This window comes from Agrilus planipennis, unplaced genomic scaffold (assembly GCF_000699045.2).
Source record: "Agrilus planipennis isolate EAB-ADULT unplaced genomic scaffold, Apla_2.0 scaffold28, whole genome shotgun sequence".
Taxonomy (NCBI): Eukaryota; Metazoa; Arthropoda; class Insecta; order Coleoptera; family Buprestidae; genus Agrilus; species Agrilus planipennis.
In genome coordinates this window covers 921,415-947,153 of record NW_020438897.1, presented here as the reverse complement: position 1 = coordinate 947,153, position 25,739 = coordinate 921,415, and the positions used below count along the sequence as shown (strand labels likewise).

The 25,739-nt window shown below is 33.2% G+C and overlaps 1 protein-coding gene across 1 annotated transcript in view; it reads right to left on the bottom strand.

Annotated features, from left to right (window-relative positions):
* Positions 1-25,019, bottom strand: part of LOC108744557 (MICAL-like protein 2) — a 37,534-nt gene extending 12,515 nt beyond the window's left edge. The window contains exons 1-2 of the mRNA XM_018480391.1: positions 24,751-25,019; positions 1,975-2,147 (exon numbers count right to left, since the gene is read on the bottom strand). Of these exons, the coding sequence (XP_018335893.1) occupies positions 1,975-2,126 (152 nt within the window). The 5' untranslated portion in view covers positions 2,127-2,147; positions 24,751-25,019. The remainder of the gene's footprint in view (positions 1-1,974; positions 2,148-24,750) is intronic.
* Positions 25,020-25,739: the final 720 nt, after the last annotated feature.

Genomic DNA, 25,739 nt, shown 5'->3' with positions numbered 1-25,739 from the left:
TTTCCTAAACCAAAATTACGAAAAGTACGTAATACAGAGGTTTCCGCACAGCTTAGAGTAAATACACTTTTACTAATATTTGTTATTTAAATGAGATCTGAACTTGAAATTTATATTAGATAACAGCTATTTTTCATTGCTGATCAGCACGCATTCTTGTGGCCGGAAGGACTTAAATGATAATTATTAAGCAATTTGTAAGTAAGTAAGCACTCGTTACGGGGCATTACAATAAAAAATCCATCAACAAATCGTGCTAAAACTTTTTCAATCGCTAAACTATCTCCAACGTACATATTCTCTTCCTTCTGAAGTATGCGGTTCACAACCAGATCAGACTTGCAGGGCACAATTACTTTCAAATTCTGTAACGATATTTAAGCCAGTGGGTCTGTGGCGTACCGAAAGGTCGTGTAAGAAGCAAGTCATCTTCAACTTATACCTTCTGAGAGGAAGCGAACATCACATGGGCAAAGACTGATTTTGTACAATGAAGCGCCACACAGTAGATGACTTACAAATAAAAAGAATAAAAAATGATCTCAAGAATCAACGACAATGACTTGTCAAAAAATTTAAGAATGAGAGGCTGAACAACAAGTTTAAGGTATTTTTGAAATAAATCCTATTTAACGCCCGAGCCTCCTTCGACGATTTGCCCCTCTTCCTTTGTCAACCTTGTGGCATCATCCCTAATATACGCATAATGGGTGGCCCATTCAAAACTTTAAACTTGGAAGACCGTATTTTTTTTTTTTGGAAATCCCTGAAACAAGTCGATTTTGCATTCAAAGAGGACATTGCTTGATTGCACATTCATGGATGTAAGATCATTCTTCTAATCTCTTTAAGAATCTTAAATGACAAGAGGGGTCAAGAGGCAAATCATTTTAAAGGCATTTAAATTCGTTACCTAAATTACCTATCTGGTGACATTCAATCAATTTTTCAGGACTTCGATTACTGTCTAATCTTTTTGTAGTTCAAGTATCCGATAAGTTTATCATTGATTATTATGTCCTTTTTCTTAATTTATTTTACCAACATTTCTAACTCGGTTATGACATTAATTATAGTCCAAAACAGAAGAAATTCAGCATGGTTCTAAAGAGAATAACTGAAATACTTTTAAAATAATGTGTCGCTTAACCCACTGTACCATTTAAGATTCTTAAAGAGGTTACCACCTCCTTTAGAAGAATGACCTTACATCCATAAAATTACAATTAAGAGATGTCCCTCTTGAAGGCAAAATCAAACTTTTCAAGGGATTTCCAAAAAAAAGTGGGGTTGGAAAATTTTCCAGGTAGAAATATTTAAACGCACCATCTTGTATATGTATATGGTAAAGGTCAATTTTATAGTGATATGCCACATTTAAGTATAATAATGAAAATTCAAGATATTGAAAATATAGAAATGCTTTTGTAGCGGTATAATATAAAACTCTACAAAAAGCAACCGCTTTGCTTCGCATCGGCAAAAACCAGCGAAAGTTGAGGTTCAACCCTAACGGTAAACTTTTATGGTTGTACGATATGGACCAAGGTTGATGTGCCTGCAAAAGCTTTTTAGAAGAAAAGAGGGATATTCGGTCTTTTAGTTCGGTTGGGTGTTATTTTTGGTAGATGTTTTTCCTCATTATTAAACCGTTAAAAGCCTATCTGAGTTTTATTTAATATACCAGAAGTACATAACCACTTTACTTTGTATAAACATTGTTAATAATATTGGAATAAAAGAATTTATACAATTTCTAAATTTAATATCATCAATTACCCCAGTACTGTAAAAGGAGTGATTATCAGAGGTTTTTAGTATCGCTTAAGGAATCAGCTAATCAAAGATTTAGGTTAAGTTATAGAAGGAATTATTTCCCTGACTGAGCTATGCACCATAGACAACAAACATTTTTAAACCACTAGATGCTCATTATCCCTAATAAGTAATAAATATTTACGTTCTTTTGCTTACATTAAGTCTGGTCTGAAGTGGTGGATGATCGCACAGAATGCAAGGCCATCTCTCCACGACGTTGTCATGTTTTCAACTTTGACGCCAGGATAACCTTCTGTCATGCGTCTGCACCATAACTCCAACCCCTTAGTTCCGCGCCTTTCGCTCATATTGACTGACAAAAAACAAACCTGAAACAAAATACGGACAACAATTAATACAACACATAAAAATTGAACATACAAAAAGTACCACTAATAATATACAGACCAATAATTTTAGATTACTATTTCATTGCCAGATATAGAGACTATTAATTTTAATGTTTTGAAGGCCTTCTTCATATGTGTAAAAATTAAAATTAAGACAACTACTGCACTACTGATTCCCAGTTTGGAAATAAGGCGTGGAAGTTTAAAAATGGGAATCAGAGTAGATCGATACGAAAAGGTTTGCTTACAGACATTCTAAATTTCGTAAATATTTCATGTAGGTTAAAAAGTCTAGAATTATTTGCGCAAAATATTACAGATAAAAGTACAATAATGATAGATATTAGATTTACAATTGCACAAAAAAAAATAGTAAACGAGCTTTCGACGTATTAGAACGCGTAAATGTTTTTATAGTCATTTAATTTCTACAATTAGAAATACGTATTAAACGTTTTATACCGCCGCTAAGAGCAACGTTATATAATCATAAAACATTGAAAAAAGAACCGTAAAAATTCGCAGTAATGTATTTATGACTTTGTATAGTTAAATAATAACCGTATAATACACAGTTGCAACAATTCGATCTGAAATGTCCACATTTCGATTTAAATTAATTTTATGGGTGAAAAGAAATCAAGAAATTACGTGATAGCAGCTATTTCAGAATCCAGAGCTATGGGCTCTGGATTTCCGTATACCTGGAAAATCATAATTATTTTTTCACATGTAGATATGCCAATAAACAACTAATAAGTTCAAAATCGCGACACACGACTTGTATAGTTTTAATAAAATGTTGACTAAAAACACATTCCATTAAACTTTTGAATTAAATTAAAAGAATCGCCAATTTTGTGTTTTTTTTCAAAAATTATTTATTTATTCATAAATAATCTATTTTGTTCCCTTCAAAGTAATCCCTTTCAGATATACACTTGTGCCAACGTTTTTTCCTATCCTCGAAGCACTTTAAAAAATCATTTTTTATGATCTTGTTCGGCTCCGTCCTCGATGCCTTCTCAATCGTACCGTAGCATCGTCCTTTCATGGAAATTCAAAATTTGCGAAACTTTTTGAACAGACCTTGTATACTTGTATTTTGATTTTAAAGTGGAGTTTTATTACAATATTAAAACGGAAACCCTTTGTTTTGTTGTATCAAACATTGCCCGGCAAAACTGAAATGTTTATATTATACTTTATGAATGCTACTTGTTTATAGCCATTTAATTTTTGTTTTTTCAAAGTTGTAAATTGTCAAAAAATTTACAATTTATATTTTTGAACCATCCTGTATTTTTAATCGAAATGTATTAATTGTTAAACTCACGAAAACTGCGATTTATTAATTAATTGCATATTTTATGGTTTTTAAATAAAACGAACTGCAAATTTACATAATTATTCCTTTCACTCCATATTTATTGCTTTCTATGCAAACTGGAATTTTTTGTTCATAAAACGTTTCCTGCTGGTTGCGGTTAATATCGGAAGTAGGAAGCACATAAAATTTTTCTATAGTTTAGTGCGGAAGTTGCATTAGCCATTACTATTATTTATAGACTGATGGTGCATTTATGTAACAATTGAAAGAAATCAATTAAAAATTAAAAGCTATACTTTGTTGAAACGTGCCTATTTTAAAGGCAAGCTTTCGTCATTGTGCTCAATGCCTCAATTTTCACAGTTAGGTGTTAATTTATTCTGTGCCGATTAATGTGTAAACATCGGTACGTAGCTCGATTTTCTACGCACGGTATGCAATAAGGCAGGTGTATATATTATAATAACCATTCACAGTGTGCGGTAAACTTCTTATTTGCTTTTTTAAAAGTACTGCGGTCACCACTTATTAACGTTCCATTTCCATTGATCATTTTTACTAACAGTAATGGTACAAAAAAGGTTTGGAATTCGCGGGTATATTTTATACTTGTGACGGCTGCGGTATAGTGACACAAAGACTACTCGTATTTTTTTTAGACATTTCCTCGAATTAACTTCGTAATGTGAATCTCTAAGTAGTCAGGTTTTTAAGATAAACTCGTGGAAATTGAATATTAGTAGTACAAAACATTTAAAAACGTACATTTTAAAGAAAGTAGTTACTGAACTGGAGCAAGATTTGCTCAAAAGTTTTGTATTACTTTACTTATTTAAAAGCACTTCAACCTTCCTGTGTTCTTAAGCCGCGAAGATAGCCTAACATACCTCCAAAACCCTCGATACTTTTTGAACAGACCTCGCAGTTCTGTTCGGTCAACCGCCCCTAGTGTTGCCACTTCGAGGGATTTTTAAAGTTCTCAAAGGATAAAGGGATTTTTCCTTATTTTCGCGGGATATTTTGTAATTTGCCATTTTCTGGTTGGTTTTGTTTGATTTTGTTGACCTGATATTTAGATTACATATTATGAAGGCGCTCACTTTTCTAATTGAAAACGTAATTGATATACGACGCCGACGTGCGTTCAAGCCTACTGGTGTAGCCTATAGATACCTGTTCAAGTCCCTACAATAAATTGTCTTGAACTCTTTTGAATTGCATATTGTTTTCGTATCATTGTATGGTCTTCAGCAATCATCTTGAGAGTGACCAGTCAATAGATCAGAAACAGAAGTTAAAGCTAATAAAAATAAATGTTTGAGTTGGTGTATTGTTCCGAAATCCGAACATCTAAACATCTAAACCCCCAAGACCCGGCTTTGTTTTGGGAAACGAGATCACTACATACAATAAAATTATCGGTATTATGCTATCGACACGAAAAGTTGTCCATGTTTACAGAAATATTGTATATTTTTTTCTTCGAATAAACGATTAAATTAACGAATTAAAAAATAATAATAGTAATAAGTTGGAGGGATTTTTAGAGAAAATATGGGACTTTTTCGACCTGCGCGTGGAGGGATTTTTAGAGAAAATATGGGACTTTTTCGACCTGCGGGTGGGATTTTTTCCTGTAGTAGGTTGGCAACAGTGACCGCCCCGACAAAAATTTTGTCAGCCAATAAATCACCTTCCGTTACAATTTATCGTGTTGGTTAGATAGCTGGGGAAAGTAAGACCCTTATAATAAAATTACTACATCATCCCACCTACCCTAACCCCTTTGGATACAACGGGCATAACAATTTATCTAAACAAGAAAATGAATCTATTCACAGTATATTCATCATCAAAACATCCCAAAGAAGCAGATATTCGAACACTATCAAACTCAACAGACCCAGCAATATTAGCCGGAAACTGGAATGTCAAAAAAAAAAAACCTGGAGCTTTAAAATCTTTAACAGCAAAAGCCTAACACTGTAAACAGTGCCTCACAAACTAAACCTAGACATCTTAGCCCCGCAAGAACCAACCAATCACGAATGCTCCATACTATGTCTCCAACTGGCAACTTCACAATGATTTAAACTTCCCCCATTTTGAGACAAACTTGAAGTGTTATTAGCGTACAAAAGAAAAACGCTTTTAACAGTCACCAAGTTAAAAAATCCCATCAAGAAAATTTTCCTCCAACTACAGTTACCGATTTATGGAGGATGTTAGAATGAATAGAGAAGAATAGAAATAAATGTTAGTGAAATGATGAAAATTAGATGTAATGGGTTAGTACGATGCGAGAATTTGGGAAATATCAAAAAGAGGTATACCTTGTCGCCAGAGAATTTCAAGAACAATGTTAAAGAGCCAATAGAATGTCGTTGGAAGGCTTTTGAAAAGCATTGACATTGACAATCAATTTTTTTATAACTTTACAAAGTTGATTTTCCTCTGCAGTTGATCTTTTTCTACGCTTTCAACTTTTTATTTCCGTTATTTTCATGTTTTCTTGTTATATTCTTCATTGAATTTCGTTAAGTAAGGCTGTTAATTGCTATAATATATAAAACTAATCCTTTCTCTACTAATAAATATTCATGAAATATTTTTTCACTTAAATTATACCACTTTCATTATCTCAATTATCTTTTGATTTCTGTGATTTTCTATTGATTAATTACTTGTATTGAGTATTTCTTGTATAAACTGTTACATTATATTGTCACATGTTGTTTTGCTTCGTATATAACTGTTCTTTCAGCTGATTAGTTCTTTAAAAACCTCAAAGTGTGTGTCTCAATAGATCACTGGACAATTAATCTGAATCAAACTTTGTCAACAAGTCGATGCATCAACGGCTCTGCTTGGTGTTTACGTGTTTAGCTTCGAGCAAAAAATTAATTAGATAGAAAACACTGTTCAAGAACAGACATCAACCATATCGATTTACATATTGAATGCTTATCAAAATAGGGTAGACACTATAAGTACTATTAGGTATGTGTGCCAATAGGTACATGTGCAATATTAAAAACATATGTTGGTATATCTAGATTATATATATATTTGTATATTTTAAAATCCAAACTTTATTTAGCCATATATTTATTTCATAAAATGTGAAAAAAATAGTGGCGGCTTGCAGAGCATGTTTATAAGAAACAAAATCAACCCCTTTTTCGCCCCTTTCCCTTCTTCCTGTTTTGTTCGTATATACTTTATTAGTAGAAGTACCACTTATTTGTTAGCTGTGCGATTATGGATTAAGGATAAAACAGAAAGGCGAAAAGAAATTGATCATGCAAGCTGTTTTTATTAAGAATCTAAGACTAAACCGTCACATCATGTAAAAATAAAAATTGCCATATTTTTTTCTTCGATACCGCGCGATTTGAAAGGATTGACAAATTCCCAGTTAATCTCGATTTCCCGATCGCTAGACACCCTGGGCTTGAAACGAAATGAAGCCTATTTTCTGTATATGTTTACTCATCAATTTTTTGAAAGTTAATTAGTCCTGCGATCCTTCATAGATTAAACTTGTCTACTAACTTCTCATTAAAGCTGTTAATTTCTGAAATAGTGTGCAGAGCTGCGTCAAGCGGCCCAGTTCAATAGTGTAATGGATACCGCAAAGAATTAATTATTTTGGTAAACTCTTACTGCAGGACGGTTTTCAAAAAGGCAATTTTTACGTTATTATATTACAGAATTTTCAAAAAACGAGGTTTTCAATTTGATTGTATCATTGCGAACCGACATTAGTGAACCTTTTATCAGATAGCTTATATCTCAAGAATGGTCTAGTATAAATTTCAAGAAAACATTTCATCTGCAAGGGAGGAAAATTAGAGAATGATAAAAAAAACTATTTAAAGAGATTTCCGTCAAAAATTACATCTCACAGTAGGTTATTTACATCAGTGTAGGTACAATCTTACAGGATAATGCCTAGTTCCCTCCCATATACCTGTTTTTAATTAGGGTTAAAATTTTGGGTATGTCGAATTCCCTCCTAATTATACATCAATTGCCTCCCAACGGCGGCGGATGACCTTGAGTGCTAATTGCCACTAGAAAGTCATAAAGAGTTGTTTAAATAATACAGCCTCACATAACATATTAATCTTAATATTATTCGTATATTATAGACACCACAATAACAATAATTTTATCAGACTACCCTTCTATTGGTCAAATACAAGACAAACTAAAACTAATAAAGTTTTTCAAGATGATTGCATCAAAAAGCTAGACGCACACGAATTTCCAAACATTGAATTTGTTAAGGTAGTGGGAAACCATTTTAAATTAAATAAATAAACATTTCATAACTGATATGTGTCTTCTTTCTGAAATTATTTTATCTTTAATTTACTGAAGTACTGAAGTGCACTTATAAATATATATTTAATTTCGATAAATAAAAAGGGTAAGAAGTCGTTAACTTAATTATCGGAGCTGATATGAACGGGAGCGAACTCGACTAGTATCCGGGAGGGAATTCGACTATCTATATTTTAACCAAAACTACCTGAGGGAGGGAATTCGGCATCACCTAACTTACAGTATTTAGGTTGCATAAACACAAAAGTATCTATTTTTGGCAATTCTGCAGCTCCTATACACCAAACGCCGCTGTTTTTGAAAATAAAACAGATGTTACACTAATCGTAATTATAGGTTCAAATCTGGTACATTTATATTATAACTCATTACTTTCTTTTACAAAAAAATATGATTAGTAACTTGTCTTTACCTTATCTAACGTGTTCAATATTTGAACGCCAACGCCAAAAAATTTCACTGAGTTTTCAGGTCAAAACATTTTGCAATGATTTTAGATAATAATTTTAATTGCGAATAATAAATAATAAGCGCAAACCGTGTAGGCCAGACAACATATCCCTAAGGTAAATGCAGCACACTTTCAGATAAGAACTGTCGTTTTTGATGCCAATTAAAAACGAAAGTTCCGAATAATGGCGAAGATAACAGTTATCCGCATGAAAATCACGTGTTCAAGTAGGTTAATCTTTTATATGATATTCAAAGCAACAAAATAAAAAATACATAAACAAGTATGCACAGGTAAAACCAATCATGTAAGAATTTCTGGTACTCATTGCTGTGATATGTCACAAACTGCTTGGAAAATAAAAAAATCAATATTTTACACTCAAAATCATTAAAAAAAGAACGAAAGCAATTAACCATCTTAATTGGAATTTTGAAAACGGTACAAACTACAAATTATTTGTACATGTGCCTATACACATATCAAAACCGAGAGATTTCTGTTGAAAGCTGCAATTCAACAAGAGAAAGAAAGAAAGAAAATCAGAATACGTATATCGTAAAAACACAGAGAAGTAGAACATACTAACGAGAAGTACCCACCTCTAAAGAATGGGAGAAGTACTTGAAAATTGAGGATAATAATACATACATCCACGATAGAACAGAAGAATTTAGATTCATTTTTTATTAATTGCTTAGATAGTGTTGCATTAATTTTTCTTTCTTCAAGCAGGATGTACGCAACATTTTCTCTGCATTATCTGTCACATTACCTTCACACTCTGGATTTTTGGTTTCCAACTTCGTGCCAAGCCCAGCTTTTTACTACCATAAGCATAAAGGTCGACCTAATAATGCATAAGTACAGTACGGATACGAAACGGTGTATCGTGAACCATTCTTTATTATAGATGGAATTAATTAACGTAAGTCATCCCTAACTAACTTTTTAAATGCTACAAAGCTTTGGAAAAAGAGGCAGTATGAAAGACAATAATGAATAATTGAGCAATAATGTCGTTTTAAAAACGAATTTCTACTTATTTTAATAAGAGGATACAGGACGAGTCAAAGAACAGTATGTTGCTACTATTTAAATCTTGAAATATTGGTTGAACTATAAAGTGTAGTACTCTCATAACTTATTGGATTCGTGTGACCACATGGCGACATGGCCTCATGCAGATGACAGCTTTATGTTACGAACAATATAGCTTTGTGGAGCTATTAGTGGAATAAGAAACATTAACACAAACTGTAAATTGTTACAAATGCCTGAAGTTAATTATGGGTGATAATACTTGAACTGACATGTTCCATTGAAATTTTCTGAAAGCAGTTTTCATTAAACGTGTTCAACGTGAAAATTACAGGAGCGGTAGATTTTATTGATACTGTGTTATTGTATAGGATAGCCGGTAGACACCTTTAAAAAAAAAAAACCAGCGGAAACTAATAAGAAAAGTGTTTGTTTTTAAGACATTCATACATCAATGAAATGGAACTTTTGATGCTGTTTCAAAAATTATTTCTTTTTTGAATTTAAGTACGTACTACTTCGAAGAGATCAAACTCTAGGAAAATATCATTTTTCCCTTTGAATTTTATAAATGTAATTTGTACATTATTTTTGGAATTTAAAATAACAATTTTTTTCTTTTTAAAAAAATATATATTATGTACTTCCTAATGATTAAAAAACCTCACCAGTGTAAAATTCAATAAGTCGCATAAAGATCATCTTCAAATTGGTTTCCAAAATATGATACGGCATACAAATATTTAGCTACTAAAAACTATAAATAACTTTTTACAGTAAATTCGCGAAATCTTTTTAATGGTCATAAACGTTCGCGTAAATTTTGTAGAAATGTTAAAAATCAATACAACTGCTTTTTACGCATCATGTTGCGTTGACAAAATTATTTCTGGCGTTTATTGCATTCTGTATTGAAGTGACCCTTTAAGATAAGACAAAGCGCAAATGTTCACTATAACTTTATAGAAAATTGCACAGACCGAGGAAACGCATGCAAAATTCAACCGTTCGTATCGTGCGAGTCCAAAGGTCATACCTACCAGTAATTACCCCAGTGCATTTGCCACTGTTTCTTGTATAATGATCGGGGTATTTCCACTTTCTCTTTAGAAATAGTTTATCAAATTTAATTCCATTATTGTCGCTTTAGGGTCGCAAAGATATTGAGCACAATTAGCTTAACTTCGCATACGTCAAAAATCTTAAGAAGAATTGTGCAAAGGAGGATGGAATAACTATTAGGGGAAGATCAATTTGGGTTTAGAAGAAATAGAGGGAGGAAGGTCATTCTAGCATGACGGGTAACAATAGGGAATACGATAGGAAAAAGAAAGAGTGCGTACATAGGATTTGTAGATTTAGAAAAAGCTTTTGACAATATGTTAAATGGGACAAGATGTTAAATATACTTAAAAATAAAGGAAGCTAGTTACAAAGATAGAAGAGTGATACACAGTTTGTATAAAGAGCACCAGGCAATTATAAAGTTGGGGCTGCAACGTAGAGAAGTAAATATTAGGAAGGGAGTCAGACAGAGATGCACACTGTCACCGCTACTTTTTAGTCTATACATCGAAGATAAATATACAGGGGAAAAAAATTAGTATGCTTAGATTTGCAGATGATATAGCAGTTTTAGCATTTGGCAAGGAGAAATTAGAGATTGCTTCAAATAAAATGGATGCGGTACTGACAAAACAATACTGTATGAAAATAAATAAAAGCGAAACAAAAATACTGGTATGAAACAGAATAAAAAATTGGGATAGGGCGAATATAAAGATAAGAGACGAAAAATTAGAGGAAGTGGCTGATTTTAGATATCTAGGAAGTCAGATAAGTCAGGACGGAAGGAGTAATAGGGATATAAAGCAAAGGATGGCGCAGGGTCGAGTTGCCTTCAATAAAAAGAAGTCACTTCTATGCTCGCAAACGGTTAATTTAGAAATTAGAAAAAGGTGGTAAAAGTGTATGTTTGGAACGCGGCGTTGTACGGGTGTGAAACATACGACAGTAGGCCCGGCGGAAAAGAAAAGGTTAGAAGCGTTCGAAATGTGGTGTTACAGGCGAATGATGAGGGAGAAGGTTAGAAATGAAGAAGTATTAGAAAGAATAGGAGAACAGAGGACTCTATGGAAGTCAATAAAATAATAGGCAAGATAGGTTGGTAGGACACCTTGTCAGGCATAAAGGTCTAGTCAGAGACATATTAGAGACAGAAATGGGAGTTAGGAGGGGTAGAGGTAGACCTAGATTAAATTAATGTTCACAAATAGTTAAGGATGTGGGTTGTTCTAGTTTTAGGGAAATGCGAAGATTAGCTCAAGATAGGAAAGAGTGGAGGTGCGTTTCCAACCAGTCTTAGGACTGACGACCTTATGATGATGAGGGACGCAAAAAATCAAAGCAAGTTATGGGTTCATTTTACAGTTTTCATTTATATTTTAAAAAACGATTTGAGAAATTTCACGATTTGTGTGTACGAATTTATCGTAACACGTTCTGCTTTTCTCGCATGTGATGGTATTCAACGGTTTTGGTAAATCACTAAATCACTTTGTGTAAGTACTTCATGGTATAAAATTAAGAAATCGACACGCAATAATAATTGCCCTAAAACCAAATATTACATAACAGTGCAATTTTATAAATACAAGTGCCTTGTATATTACAGAAATAGATAAAAATTAGGTGTGCCGTATTACTTTATGTTCACAGAGAATACAAATGTACGTACTCAACTAAAATTGCAGCAGAAATACGTGAAGAACCGAACCAGCCTAGCGTGTACATTTGATTGTGCAAATCAATAGAAGAATGCGGCACATCTTTCTACAATTGTTGCGAAACGGAATTGAACATTATGCGTCTATAATAAAAGTCGAATAAAGTTGCACAACAAACAAACAAAGCAATAACTGACGACCACGTCAAAACTTACACTTAATTTATCAAAACAATGCATCACGTTTTAAAATTACTGTCACGGTTCACATCAGAAATGTTAACAATAATAATTCGATCAAGCACACGCCTTTGACTTTGAACTTTTGAGTCATGTTCATTGCACCTTTTAACTTGAACAAGACCAATAGAAAATATCCACTTTTCAAAGAAATGACAACAACAAGTAAATTTAATATTGTTAGTTAGTATGTAAGAAACATTCTCATTAAACACATCAACTCAAATTCGCTACTAGTTTTATTTAAAACATTCTAGTAGAACGGGAGTTCAGAACCGCAACTTCCGAGTGGTCTCCGGATAATTTTTTATCTTACGACTGCACAAAACAATGGGTACCCAGTTTGCATCCTAGGGTCTGCCCGGGTGCTGGATAAAAGCGCCGTATACTGAACAGTGCCGGATAATTCTACCAGCAATAATAGTTTAATAAATAAAACAAGAAACCTACCGTATAAAATTTGGTAATAAGATCTATAGGGATAGGTCGTTTGTTTCAATTTCTATTATTTATTGATTACTACAAAATAATTTATTATTTCGGTATGGTTCTTTTTCTCGTAAAGAAGAATACCTCAGTATGACTAAACTGGTACAATTTCTGTCAGTTCAAGTTTTGATTAACGATAACTTATTAGTATAATTTTGTGATCTTACAGACTTTTAATGCCTAAAAATATTACAGGCTAGTTTCAACTTAACCCTCTCGTTGAAAATCCGCCAACCAAGAATTAAAATTGATTAACAGTGGATAAGTATTGAATGAGTTTTTGAAAGGGATTTAATATGGTTTGGAACGTTCGCGAGGGTGGTATTTAATGAAAATCCCGCCAGACCGAATGCAGGTGCATCTATAGAAATTACCAAAATTATTGGCATACGGAAGTTGATGGAGGTCACCATTTTTGTGATTAGCCCCAGCTTATTATAATATTTTGAAAACAACAGTTCTGAATAAATTTTCATTTACTTATTACTCAGCAAATATTTCTACATAAGTAGGTATTACAAATGCTGCTCGACTTAAATTTTTTTTATTACAAACACCTACGTCATTTTCGATTATGAATCTTCAAATTGTTTGATGTAACTGTGTCATCATGTTTGCATTAAATTTGACGGTACACTTTTTAACAAAAGAAAGCTGACATATGGGTTACAATATTCTAACAATGACAGGAGTGGTCGTTACGATGCTGTGTGCATCTCGTTAAAACTGAATTAAAAACCAGCACAAGAGAAAATGCTGTTTGAGACGACGATGATACTCGACCTCTAGTAGGCGGAAGGCCGTGTTGCACAGAAACTAACAAATAATATGTATATTTACAGATATCTATTGTTTTTCTTTTACGAAAATCAATAAAGTGCGTTTTCCTTATTGTTGGATAAATACTGCAATACTCAGTAGTAAAGCTGCTCGTCTGTTATGCCGACACACCGATATCATTTATTTTCTCCTCTTCCAATTACTACAAATTAGGGATGGCCGGGTACCTGGTGGATACAAAATTTTTCTAGGATCCAGCCAAATAGCAGATACCGGGTACCCGGCTGTGCCAATGGAAATTGGTAATTATGATTGTACTGGGTTAGATCGTTTGTCCTAATTCATACTATTTATTGATTACTATGCTAAATTATCGGTTATTTATATATAATTCTTGTGTTTACAATAATAAATCAGTATGGGCGATCTGTTACAATTTCTGTCGCTTGTTGGTACATCAAGTTTTAATTATTATCAATAAGTTATTCGTATCATTTTGTCACCTTGCAGGCGTTTAGTGTTTATGAACATTAAAGGTTCGTTTCGACGGTTTCAACTCGACCTTTTCGTTGAAAATCCGCTAGCTAAAAATTAAAATGATTGATTGTTTAAACGACTTTTTAACGGGACTTAATGTGATTTAGGACGTTGGGAAGGGTGATACTTAAAGGAAAGTCCTCCAAGACGAAGACATGATCTGTTAAATATGGAGGTGTTGCCGAGGACCCGGCTAAATCTCTACTACAAATCCCTATAATCTGCAATCATTAGTTTAGGAATTTCACTATGTTCAAGTTTTTGAAATTGTATGGGTACACGGTTACACCAAGATAATTAAGCAGTCTTGTTTTTCGGTTTCAAATTCCTTCAAGTTTTCCTAAAATGTTTAATAGACTAGCAAAGTGCAATAACTATGTTTATAATTGTTTTTGCACAGCACATACAAACAAGTGATATTTATTGTTTATCCTTCATCCTTCCCTTTAAATACCATTTTAGGGATCTACTCATTTTACTCGAACATTTACGTCTCGGAAGGTACCCTCCCATCCTATCCTTCNAAATCCATTGAATTCAATTTATAGCTTTTGAGAGAGTCACGCTTTGCTCAAAAAGCTCTAAAACTTTGTTCAGTTTAGGACAGTTTTCACAGAATTAGAAATATTTCCAGATAATTCATACTTAAGGAAATGCATTCAACACGTTCACCAAAGTATGCATTTTCGCTTGTGAGACAAAAGAAACAAAAATGACCATGGCCCAGAGGTTTAGACCATTACTCATTATTCGGGAGAGCACCAATTCAATTCTGGGTCCGTTTACCCTGGTGAAAGATTTTCTGTGGTTTCCTTGGATCACTTAGGCAAATGCTAAGGCAGTAATATTCCACAGATAATCTTTCACTTTCTTCGGTCTTCATTTCATCCGTCTCATCTTTCTCATTAATAGCTGGTGGAAAAGAAACCCCCAAAAGATTTTTTTCCTTACTTGCAGGTGTCTTTCGGGTGTATCCAACGTCAAATTGTCGACTACATTTAGATATGGTGCATGGTCTTATAGTTAGAAGTTGAATCGCGATCATCAGCAAAATTTTAACTTGAGTATTTACAAACCAAAAGCGGCGCCCTAGGGTGAAAATGTCAGAAAAAGAATAATGGCAAATATCTAACATATGCATTCTATAAGCGCTCACAATATTTCAAAATGGCAATTTTAGTTGCTACTAACAGGCTAACTTTCAAAGATTTTGAATGTAATTATGACGTAATTTTATTCTCTACGAATGAAAGTGAGTGTTTTTAAAAGCACAACAAAATAAAAATCTAACACGTTATTAGAAATATCAAAATTCGGTTAAATCTCACATGTTGTAGACTCAAACTGACAGTGACATGGTTTTTACAAAAGAAATTGTTATTGTAATTGGTCGTCAACTTTCCCTCAGATTAACATTACGCTTGGTATATCATTGTTTTCTGTAGAAAAAGCGGAACAATTAGTTAACAAAAAAAATGTTCCGTTTCTTTACTATAATGCTACACATAGAAATCCCGGAAACTGGCGACAGATTTCTCTCAGAGTAAATACACAAACGCTTCAGATTGAATTTCAACTATTACGTAAAGAGAATAATACCTACAACATTCCCGGACATTATTTCTTACTTTTACGGAAGTAGAAATGAAAAGAATTTATTTACGTAAAACAAATCTGAACACTGCCACCGTCATCATTAAAACCGGGATTGTTCAACAAATTCAGTAAAATTTACAACTTGAAAATTTAATTGTATCAATTATTTTGCAACTTAACTCAACATCAATGATTAAAAGTTGATAATTGTGTGATAGTGTATTACTTATTAAACGATACATTTCTTTCTACAGTCTAATTATCATTAATGAAATTCTAAATACAGCCGCACCTTCAATGTTTCGTTCGTCACAAGTATTAACATAAAGACGAATGAATCAATGACTGAAGTAGACTTACGTTTTACACACAGACACACATAATAATAATCATATTTTTTTCCTCCTGTTCCAATTAAGTACACATTCAACAACGCTTATTAAAGATCGGTAAAAGCCGAAGAATGGAATAGAAAGTTGGCTTAAAGCCACAATCATCTTTAATCGATCTGGTCTTAATGATAAATAAATCATTGGGAGATTATTATGTAGTCGGAGAACATTCACAGTTTTTTTATTATTTTGTGCATCGACCACACACTAAAACCTAAGAACCAACCCAACCGCTCCGAGGTACGGATTCAAAATGATTTGATACGATACAGGAACACCCATAAAGAATCCTGTTTTTATAGGAGCTTTATAATTTTTATATTAACAACGTGTTCAACTAAATATATTTTTCTTTATTGAAGTAATAATATAAAAATAAAAATCAAAGTATATTTAAAGATTGAAAAGAATTTTATCAAATTCGGCCCAGTCGTATTTTCTTCAATATAGAAAGATGCTACAAAGGTGGATTTTGAAGATTCCTTAAAAATGATTTAAATTACCAATCATGTTCTACTTAAAATAAAAATAATCAGAATTAAATAACTATAAACGAATATCTCCTTTTTTGTCTCTATCATTTTCTATTAGCAATTCAACTGTGTAGGTAAAAACAACCTCCAACGTAGCGTCTCTTCGGTTCCTAGACTAACGAAACAAATGAATAATGGGAGCTCTACCATTCAGCTCATGTCGGTCGGTGGTTCTATTATTCTTCCTTGTTCGGAACACTTCTTTCTTGTGACTCACCCACATTCACATACATACACAAACATCCGTATACATAGCTATACAAATTTATTAAATTCTTCTTTTGCCTATCCGAAATGGACCTGAATGGTCACCGGTCACAAGGCGTAACGAATGACTTGACACGTCTTATTCACTTGCAACAAACTTCCCTCGAGCACTTCACCGTAAAGCCTATTATTATATTTTCTAAAATAAATGGTGTCTACTATGCGGACAATAGTGGAATCCATGCACTAATGGAAAATTAAGAACTGAACATAAGGATCTTCTATTACATGAAATCATCAAAGGGTGGTGTCATCTTTTTAAAAATTCGAGCTATAACTTCTTATAAATAATAAACTAATATAAATCCATTGAATTCAATTTATAGCTTTTGAGAGAGTCACGCTTTGCTCAAAAAGCTCTAAAACTTTGTTCAGTTTAGGACAGTTTTCACAGAATTAGAAATATTTCCAGATAATTCATACTTAAGGAAATGCATTCAACACGTTCACCAAAGTATGCATTTTCGCTTGTGAGACAAAAGAAACAAAAATGACCATGGCCCAGAGGTTTAGACCATTACTCATTATTCGGGAGAGCACCAATTCAATTCTGGGTCCGTTTACCCTGGTGAAAGATTTTCTGTGGTTTCCTTGGATCACTTAGGCAAATGCTAAGGCAGTAATATTCCACAGATAATCTTTCACTTTCTTCGGTCTTCATTTCATCCGTCTCATCTTTCTCATTAATAGCTGGTGGAAAAGAAACCCCCAAAAGATTTTTTTCCTTACTTGCAGGTGTCTTTCGGGTGTATCCAACGTCAAATTGTCGACTACATTTAGATATGGTGCATGGTCTTATAGTTAGAAGTTGAATCGCGATCATCAGCAAAATTTTAACTTGAGTATTTACAAACCAAAAGCGGCGCCCTAGGGTGAAAATGTCAGAAAAAGAATAATGGCAAATATCTAACATATGCATTCTATAAGCGCTCACAATATTTCAAAATGGCAATTTTAGTTGCTACTAACAGGCTAACTTTCAAAGATTTTGAAAATAATTTCTTTTGGACATATTCACCCAGTGGCAGACTAATCAAATCTACCTCGTCAGCTCCCTCTATCTCTCTGCAAGCAGTAAGAGGGAGTGACATGTTCCATAAACGCATTCGATTATTGACTAGCTTTCCTGACCTAGGGAAATGTCCTTAGATCTAGGGGCCTTGAGGAAATTCTTGTAATAAAACTGGAATAAAACGAAATTCATCTGACAACATTGATTTTCCAAAATTTTCCTTGGCCCATATACCTAAAGTACTTGCATACATATTTCGAAACTATCCATACACTTACAAATATTTTTACACTATCTATATACATATGCCTGTTTACTGACGCCAGATTTTTTATTTAAACAGTTCGTTAATTGTGTAAAACACACTAGTTTATTTTAGCGTTATCACCTGCTCATTTGCTGTGTTATTCATTCTCGTTTATGAAGATGAAAAGGCTCAATAAAGTGTGCAGGTAACAGGCGAGAAGAGACACAAGATTTTTAATATCCATTAAACTTGACACGAGTCAAGTGAGGTAAGTTTTAAAAATAGCAGCTCATACATTGGCAATGAAAATTACACAGCGACAAAATACACGTAATAACAAGACATGTATTGTGTATGTGGATGTGTCACAATGAACTCACTAAACACAATAAACCAGATCTATGTAGGTCGTAATAAGAAAGTACGTACCCAACAATGATAAATAAATAATTGCCTGCTGCATGTTTATTTTATATTGTGTACTAACGTCGTATAGAAGTGAGCAGCGAGTAGAAGTACAGAGTGAAAAAAAAAAGAAAACAAAAACAAATCGAATTAATGTAACTGTCATTAACGACGGAGAGAGTTCTCTATAAATACTCCTGCTTNTTTCTTTATTGAAGTAATAATATAAAAATAAAAATCAAAGTATATTTAAAGATTGAAAAGAATTTTATCAAATTCGGCCCAGTCGTATTTTCTTCAATATAGAAAGATGCTACAAAGGTGGATTTTGAAGATTCCTTAAAAATGATTTAAATTACCAGTCATGTTCTACTTAAAATAAAAATAATCAGAATTAAATAACTATAAACGAATATCTCCTTTTTTGTCTCTATCATTTTCTATTAGCAATTCAACTGTGTAGGTAAAAACAACCTCCAACGTAGCGTCTCTTCGGTTCCTAGACTAACGAAACAAATGAATAATGGGAGCTCTACCATTCAGCTCATGTCGGTCGGTGGTTCTATTATTCTTCCTTGTTCGGAACACTTCTTTCTTGTGACTCACCCACATTCACATACATACACAAACATCCGTATACATAGCTATACAAATTTATTAAATTCTTCTTTTGCCTATCCGAAATGGACCTGAATGGTCACCGGTCACAAGGCGTAACGAATGACTTGACACGTCTTATTCACTTGCAACAAACTTCCCTCGAGCACTTCACCGTAAAGCCTATTATTATATTTTCTAAAATAAATGGTGTCTACTATGCGGACAATAGTGGAATCCATGCACTAATGGAAAATTAAGAACTGAACATAAGGATCTTCTATTACATGAAATCATCAAAGGGTGGTGTCATCTTTTTAAAAATTCGAGCTATAACTTCTTATAAATAATAAACTAATATAAATCCATTGAATTCAATTTATAGCTTTTGAGAGAGTCACGCTTTGCTCAAAAAGCTCTAAAACTTTGTTCAGTTTAGGACAGTTTTCACAGAATTAGAAATATTTCCAGATAATTCATACTTAAGGAAATGCATTCAACACGTTCACCAAAGTATGCATTTTCGCTTGTGAGACAAAAGAAACAAAAATGACCATGGCCCAGAGGTTTAGACCATTACTCATTATTCGGGAGAGCACCAATTCAATTCTGGGTCCGTTTACCCTGGTGAAAGATTTTCTGTGGTTTCCTTGGATCACTTAGGCAAATGCTAAGGCAGTAATATTCCACAGATAATCTTTCACTTTCTTCGGTCTTCATTTCATCCGTCTCATCTTTCTCATTAATAGCTGGTGGAAAAGAAACCCCCAAAAGATTTTTTTCCTTACTTGCAGGTGTCTTTCGGGTGTATCCAACGTCAAATTGTCGACTACATTTAGATATGGTGCATGGTCATATAGTTAGAAGTTGAATCGCGATCATCAGCAAAATTTTAACTTGAGTATTTACAAACCAAAAGCGGCGCCCTAGGGTGAAAATGTCAGAAAAAGAATAATGGCAAATATCTAACATATGCATTCTATAAGCGCTCACAATATTTCAAAATGGCAATTTTAGTTGCTACTAACAGGCTAACTTTCAAAGATTTTGAAAATAATTTCTTTTGGACATATTCACCCAGTGGCAGACTAATCAAATCTACCTCGTCAGCTCCCTCTATCTCTCTGCAAGCAGTAAGAGGGAGTGACATGTTCCATAAACGCATTCGATTATTGACTAGCTTTCCTGACCTAGGGAAATGTCCTTAGATCTAGGGGCCTTGAGGAAATTCTTGTAATAAAACTGGAATAAAACGAAATTCATCTGACAACATTGATTTTCCAAAATTTTCCTTGGCCCATATACCTAAAGTACTTGCATACATATTTCGAAACTATCCATACACTTACAAATATTTTTACACTATCTATATACATATGCCTGTTTACTGACGCCAGATTTTTTATTTAAACAGTTCGTTAATTGTGTAAAACACACTAGTTTATTTTAGCGTTATCACCTGCTCATTTGCTGTGTTATTCATTCTCGTTTATGAAGATGAAAAGGCTCAATAAAGTGTGCAGGTAACAGGCGAGAAGAGACACAAGATTTTTAATATCCATTAAACTTGACACGAGTCAAGTGAGGTAAGTTTTAAAAATAGCAGCTCATACATTGGCAATGAAAATTACACAGCGACAAAATACACGTAATAACAAGACATGTATTGTGTATGTGGATGTGTCACAATGAACTCACTAAACACAATAAACCAGATCTATGTAGGTCGTAATAAGAAAGTACGTACCCAACAATGATAAATAAATAATTGCCTGCTGCATGTTTATTTTATATTTTGTTCTAACGTCGTACAGAAGTGAGCAGCGAGTAGAAGTACAGAGTGAAAAAAAAAAGAAAACAAAAACAAATCGAATTAATGTAACTGTCATTAACGACGGAGAGAGTTCTCTATAAATACTCCTGCTTGTTAGATACAGCAGGTGTTAAAGTGCAATCAGCGGCTTTGTGGTTATAAACAAATATATTTGTAGTTAATAAATATCGCTCGATTAAGTCTTTTCGAAATGCTTCGAATATTATTACCGACATAAGTAGATGTTTAAAGTAAGTATTTTAGTGCCTTTTTTGGAGCAACTATGCACTTGGAGTTATTTTTGCTGTGATGAGCATTGCCTCAAATTTATGCCGTATTAATTGGAGCTGGTTTTGGCTCATCCACCTTATCACTAGGAGTACTGTTGAAATTGTTACGTGCCGAATATAGTCTCTGTGTGTTGATTTGAAAAATCTTAATCATAGTCGATGTTTTTTTTTTGTTCANTGCTTGTTAGATACAGCAGGTGTTAAAGTGCAATCAGCGGCTTTGTGGTTATAAACAAATATATTTGTAGTTAATAAATATCGCTCGATTAAGTCTTTTCGAAATGCTTCGAATATTATTACTGACATAAGTATATGTTAATTGGAGGTAATTATGTTAAATGAATTTTAAAAGTTTTAAACCACTTTTTGCCTTCAAGAAACATAAGCCTTTCGTAGCATGTGCCAGATATTGGATAATTTCATGAAAAATATGATAGTCCATCGTTCACAATTTCTTAATATTTTTCGTAGTTGGACTTAAGATCCTCCAAATTAAATGATACAGTGCGATCAATTATGTTCAGGTTAGATGAAATTGGAATTAAGGAAAATTTATGTTTTTTAATTTTTGTTTGGAAGACCTGCACATATGCCAATTTTACTGTTGTTTTCTTCCTGTAGGAAGATAGTGCCCTACTCTTACTTGCCAAAACTCCTCCTTTACCATTTCGCCCTAAATATTTTAGTGCCTCTTTTGGAGCAACCTACTATCCTGCACTTGAAGTTATTTTTGCTGCAATGAGCATTGCCTCAAATTTATGCCGTATTAATTGGAGCTGGTTTTGGCTCATCCACCTTATCACTAGGAGTATTGTTGAAATTGTTACGTGCCGAATATAGTCTCTGTGTGTTGATTTGAAAAATCTTAATCATAGTCGATGTTTTTTTTTGTTCAGTCCCTCCTTTATGTCTCTACTTTTATTCTTCATGCGTTTAAATCCGCCTGATTGATGTCCTTGTTTGCATTACACGCAGCAGGGTTGGTTACCAGCTTTATCTCCGGGTTTACCGAATTTAACAGATAAGGATTCCTTATACACTGGGCTTTAACGTGCCCGTACTTTATTCTGCATTTCGCTCACCCTATTTTGATATCTGCAGTCGGGTGATATATGAAGTATCCATTTCACTCATGAGTTTTGTTTGTTTCTTTCTATACATCAGTCGAAGGGCTTGTAGTTCAAAACTCTCAGACTTAGATAGCCTATCATGTTTTCTCTAATTTTCTCTTCGATGACTGTTAAGTCCTTTAAGTGTATAATCCTTTTGTTCATCAGCAACAATGCTTTTACTTCAAGAATCTTTTCGAATATTTCTCGTATAAAAATCACAATCTTTCAGGTCCACTTTGTATGGTAAGCAGAAGTTGGCCGTTTCTTTCCGTTTTTGCTACTTTTTAGACTTTCATTCCTGCCTTGTCCGGGTTTATTTCTTGTTTGACTTTTTAGACAATTCCAGGTATATTTTCCCTTCGATTTTGATCAGCCCAACCTCGTATTTTGGTTTTTTAAGTTCTGAGTAGGACTGTCTTAAGGTTTTGTTTCCAAATTATTGATTTGTCAATTTCCTTGATTTTCCCTAGGTATATTCGGGTTTCGATGTTAGTACTTGCAAACAAATATTCGTTTGAGCCAGTTTACATTCTTCACACACGGTATGACATTTTGTCTGGGTGTCGTGATTTTTAGTTGCTCACCATCTTTGTCCTTCAGCTTCTCCATCCGGTCTTCGCGGTCCTGGTTCTGCCCCCAAAACAGCTGAATATCTCATTCTTTGCCGACTACTTTATCTATCACAAAATAATTACTTCGGTAGTGTTGTCTTCTTACCGTAACCTCATGATTCTAACTTAATAACTTTTTTGCTATTTTCCATATTACACTAAAAATTTACACAATTCCTACAATGTCTTTATTGATGTAGGCAGATAAGATAACTAACATTAGATATTATTTCCAGGTTTCACTTTTTGAATTAGAGGTTCCTAACCTTTTTAAGATTAGATATTGCTCCCTATAGGTACTTGTTGTCGCTAATGATAATATTGTCGGCACGAATTATTTTAATTATTGACGAAATTGTCACTGCAATTCAAAATGCATTTCAAATGGTCACTACCTAATTGCAAAAATAATGGTACTTATAGGCAACATTTTGTTTTTTCTTTAAGCAAATGGATTCCTTCTCATTTGTTACTAGAAAATGGTTACACATTTTATTATACAACCTTTGGAACAAGATTTATTTAATGAATGTTTGTAAATAAATGAAACTATCAAATTGACGTAGCTGTCCTTGAAAAAAACTGATATCATCATTATCATTACTGATACATATACACACGTATATAGAAATACGTGATGTAACTTTATCGCTTCATTCAACAAATCAATACAGTAGTTAATTGATGATAGGTGCGTACATTTTACAAAACGTAGAAGTCAATGTATATTTACCTACTTTATTATAGTTAAATCCATTTGAAACAACACTTAGACATATAAGTAGGAAGCGGGTAGGCATACAGACGGTACTATTTTTTTTTTTCATGTTTTATTAGTTCTTTCTATGATACAAATGGCATTAATAAAATTAATGAATGAAAATTTCTTCGCCGCTCAATCTCAATACGAAAATTTCTTCAACGTTCAATCTCAATATTCTAGCCGTCAAATTTTTTAAGTAGCTGAAGAATACAAAAATACTGGCGGAAGGAAAATTTATAATTTATGACATGTTTCTGGAAATGAAGATGAAAGTGATATTTTGGTACATTCATAGCAACGGCTCCTTAAGCGATATTTTAAAAAATTATGGTGGAAAATTGCCAAGCTCTAAGCAAACGTATTTTCAGAACGACTTGCAATTTACCAAAAAGATGCAGTCGTTTTCAACAACCTGCATTTATGTATTTTATGTACCTATATGTACCTATATCCCTTTCTGAACTAGTTATTAATTAAAATATTTACTTGTTTATTGAAATTTCCTTTAAATTTCCTAACGACGAGTTTTCTTCAGTGGGTTTCTATTATTTATAGATTTTGTGTATCCCGTGAAGAACAGAAAATAATCAATAATAGGTAACTAGCTCTCAAGGAAAACTTCTTTTTAAAAAGCACATTCGTAGGCTCAGCTATAAAACCGCTGAATATCTGTAAGATTAAATAAATTGAAGAGATTACCTATTATTAATTTTTAATTCTGTATAACCACCTACATTTTGGTATAGGTAGGTATACATATTTAGTTTTTTAATGCTACCTTGAGCACTGAACTTGAAAAAAAGCACAGGTTACCTAGGTACCAGTATCAAACAGAAACACGATATGTACCATCAGTGAGATAATACATTATATGCATTAAATCAATAACTTGTTATCAGCTGTTCGTATTGCCTCCGTTTAAATTACTGAACGGCAACATTTTTGTGTGTTAATTTTTTCAAGCATATTATTACAGTGAACGTAGTTATTTAAAATCTTACCAAAATAGGAATAAATGTGTAGTAGCAAAAGCAGTATCAACCTTTGAATATGTGTAAACACGTAAACACTCAACGATTAAATTGTTAAAACTAAAAATATTGTAAGTACATCAATAACAAATAAATTAACGAAAGGAAAAGCTAAATTTGTACGTTACACGTATAAAATTATTTATCGAACGAACGAACCGAGCAGAGAGAGCACGCGAATACTACAAAACGACGACGAAACTCGTCGGCAACTACCAGCCGCTATGACCTCGACCACTTGATATACTAGGCAGAGGCAGTCTGAAAGCAAAGGGAAGTGTGAGACTCGCTTGTTGTATTAGTTGGGAGCATGCAGTTTGCCTCATGTTATTATCGTAGTCCTTAGCTTTCGATGAAGCTCACGATCAGTTCTTTTGTACCTGTTTATCTACCTGTGGTGCATCATTCATTTTACAACGCATCGAAATATAGGTATAATAAAATAAGAAATACAAAAAAATGCAAAATGCCTTTTATTTTTTGTCTTAAATGACTTTTGCAGATATGAGGTTTATATTTACAGTTTAGTAGTTTTTGATTTTTAAATTTTAAAACATCAATACCTTGCTAAACATTTGACTAGTACTAATGGCTTTTCCGCAGTCTTGTTTCTTTCTGTTTCTTGGCAATAGCTTTTACTTCTTTATCAATCAGTTTTTAAATAGTTCGGAAAAGGTGATCATAAAACTTCCTATCTTCATTGGGATAATTTATTAAATAAATAATGAATACAATCTATAACATATGAGGGATGTTGTCTTTGTTCAAAATATTTGGAAAGTCGCTTATTTTATGACAGTTTTTAGAGAAACAAGTGATATTTTCACAGTCATGGTTGAAAAATCATTTTCCATACCAATTATAAATTTTCGCTCGTTCAACAGATAAAGAAAAAAACGCCGACAAACAAATGCGTAATTTTTATGTTTGGTAAGCAGTTTGCCCTATCTGTATAAGAA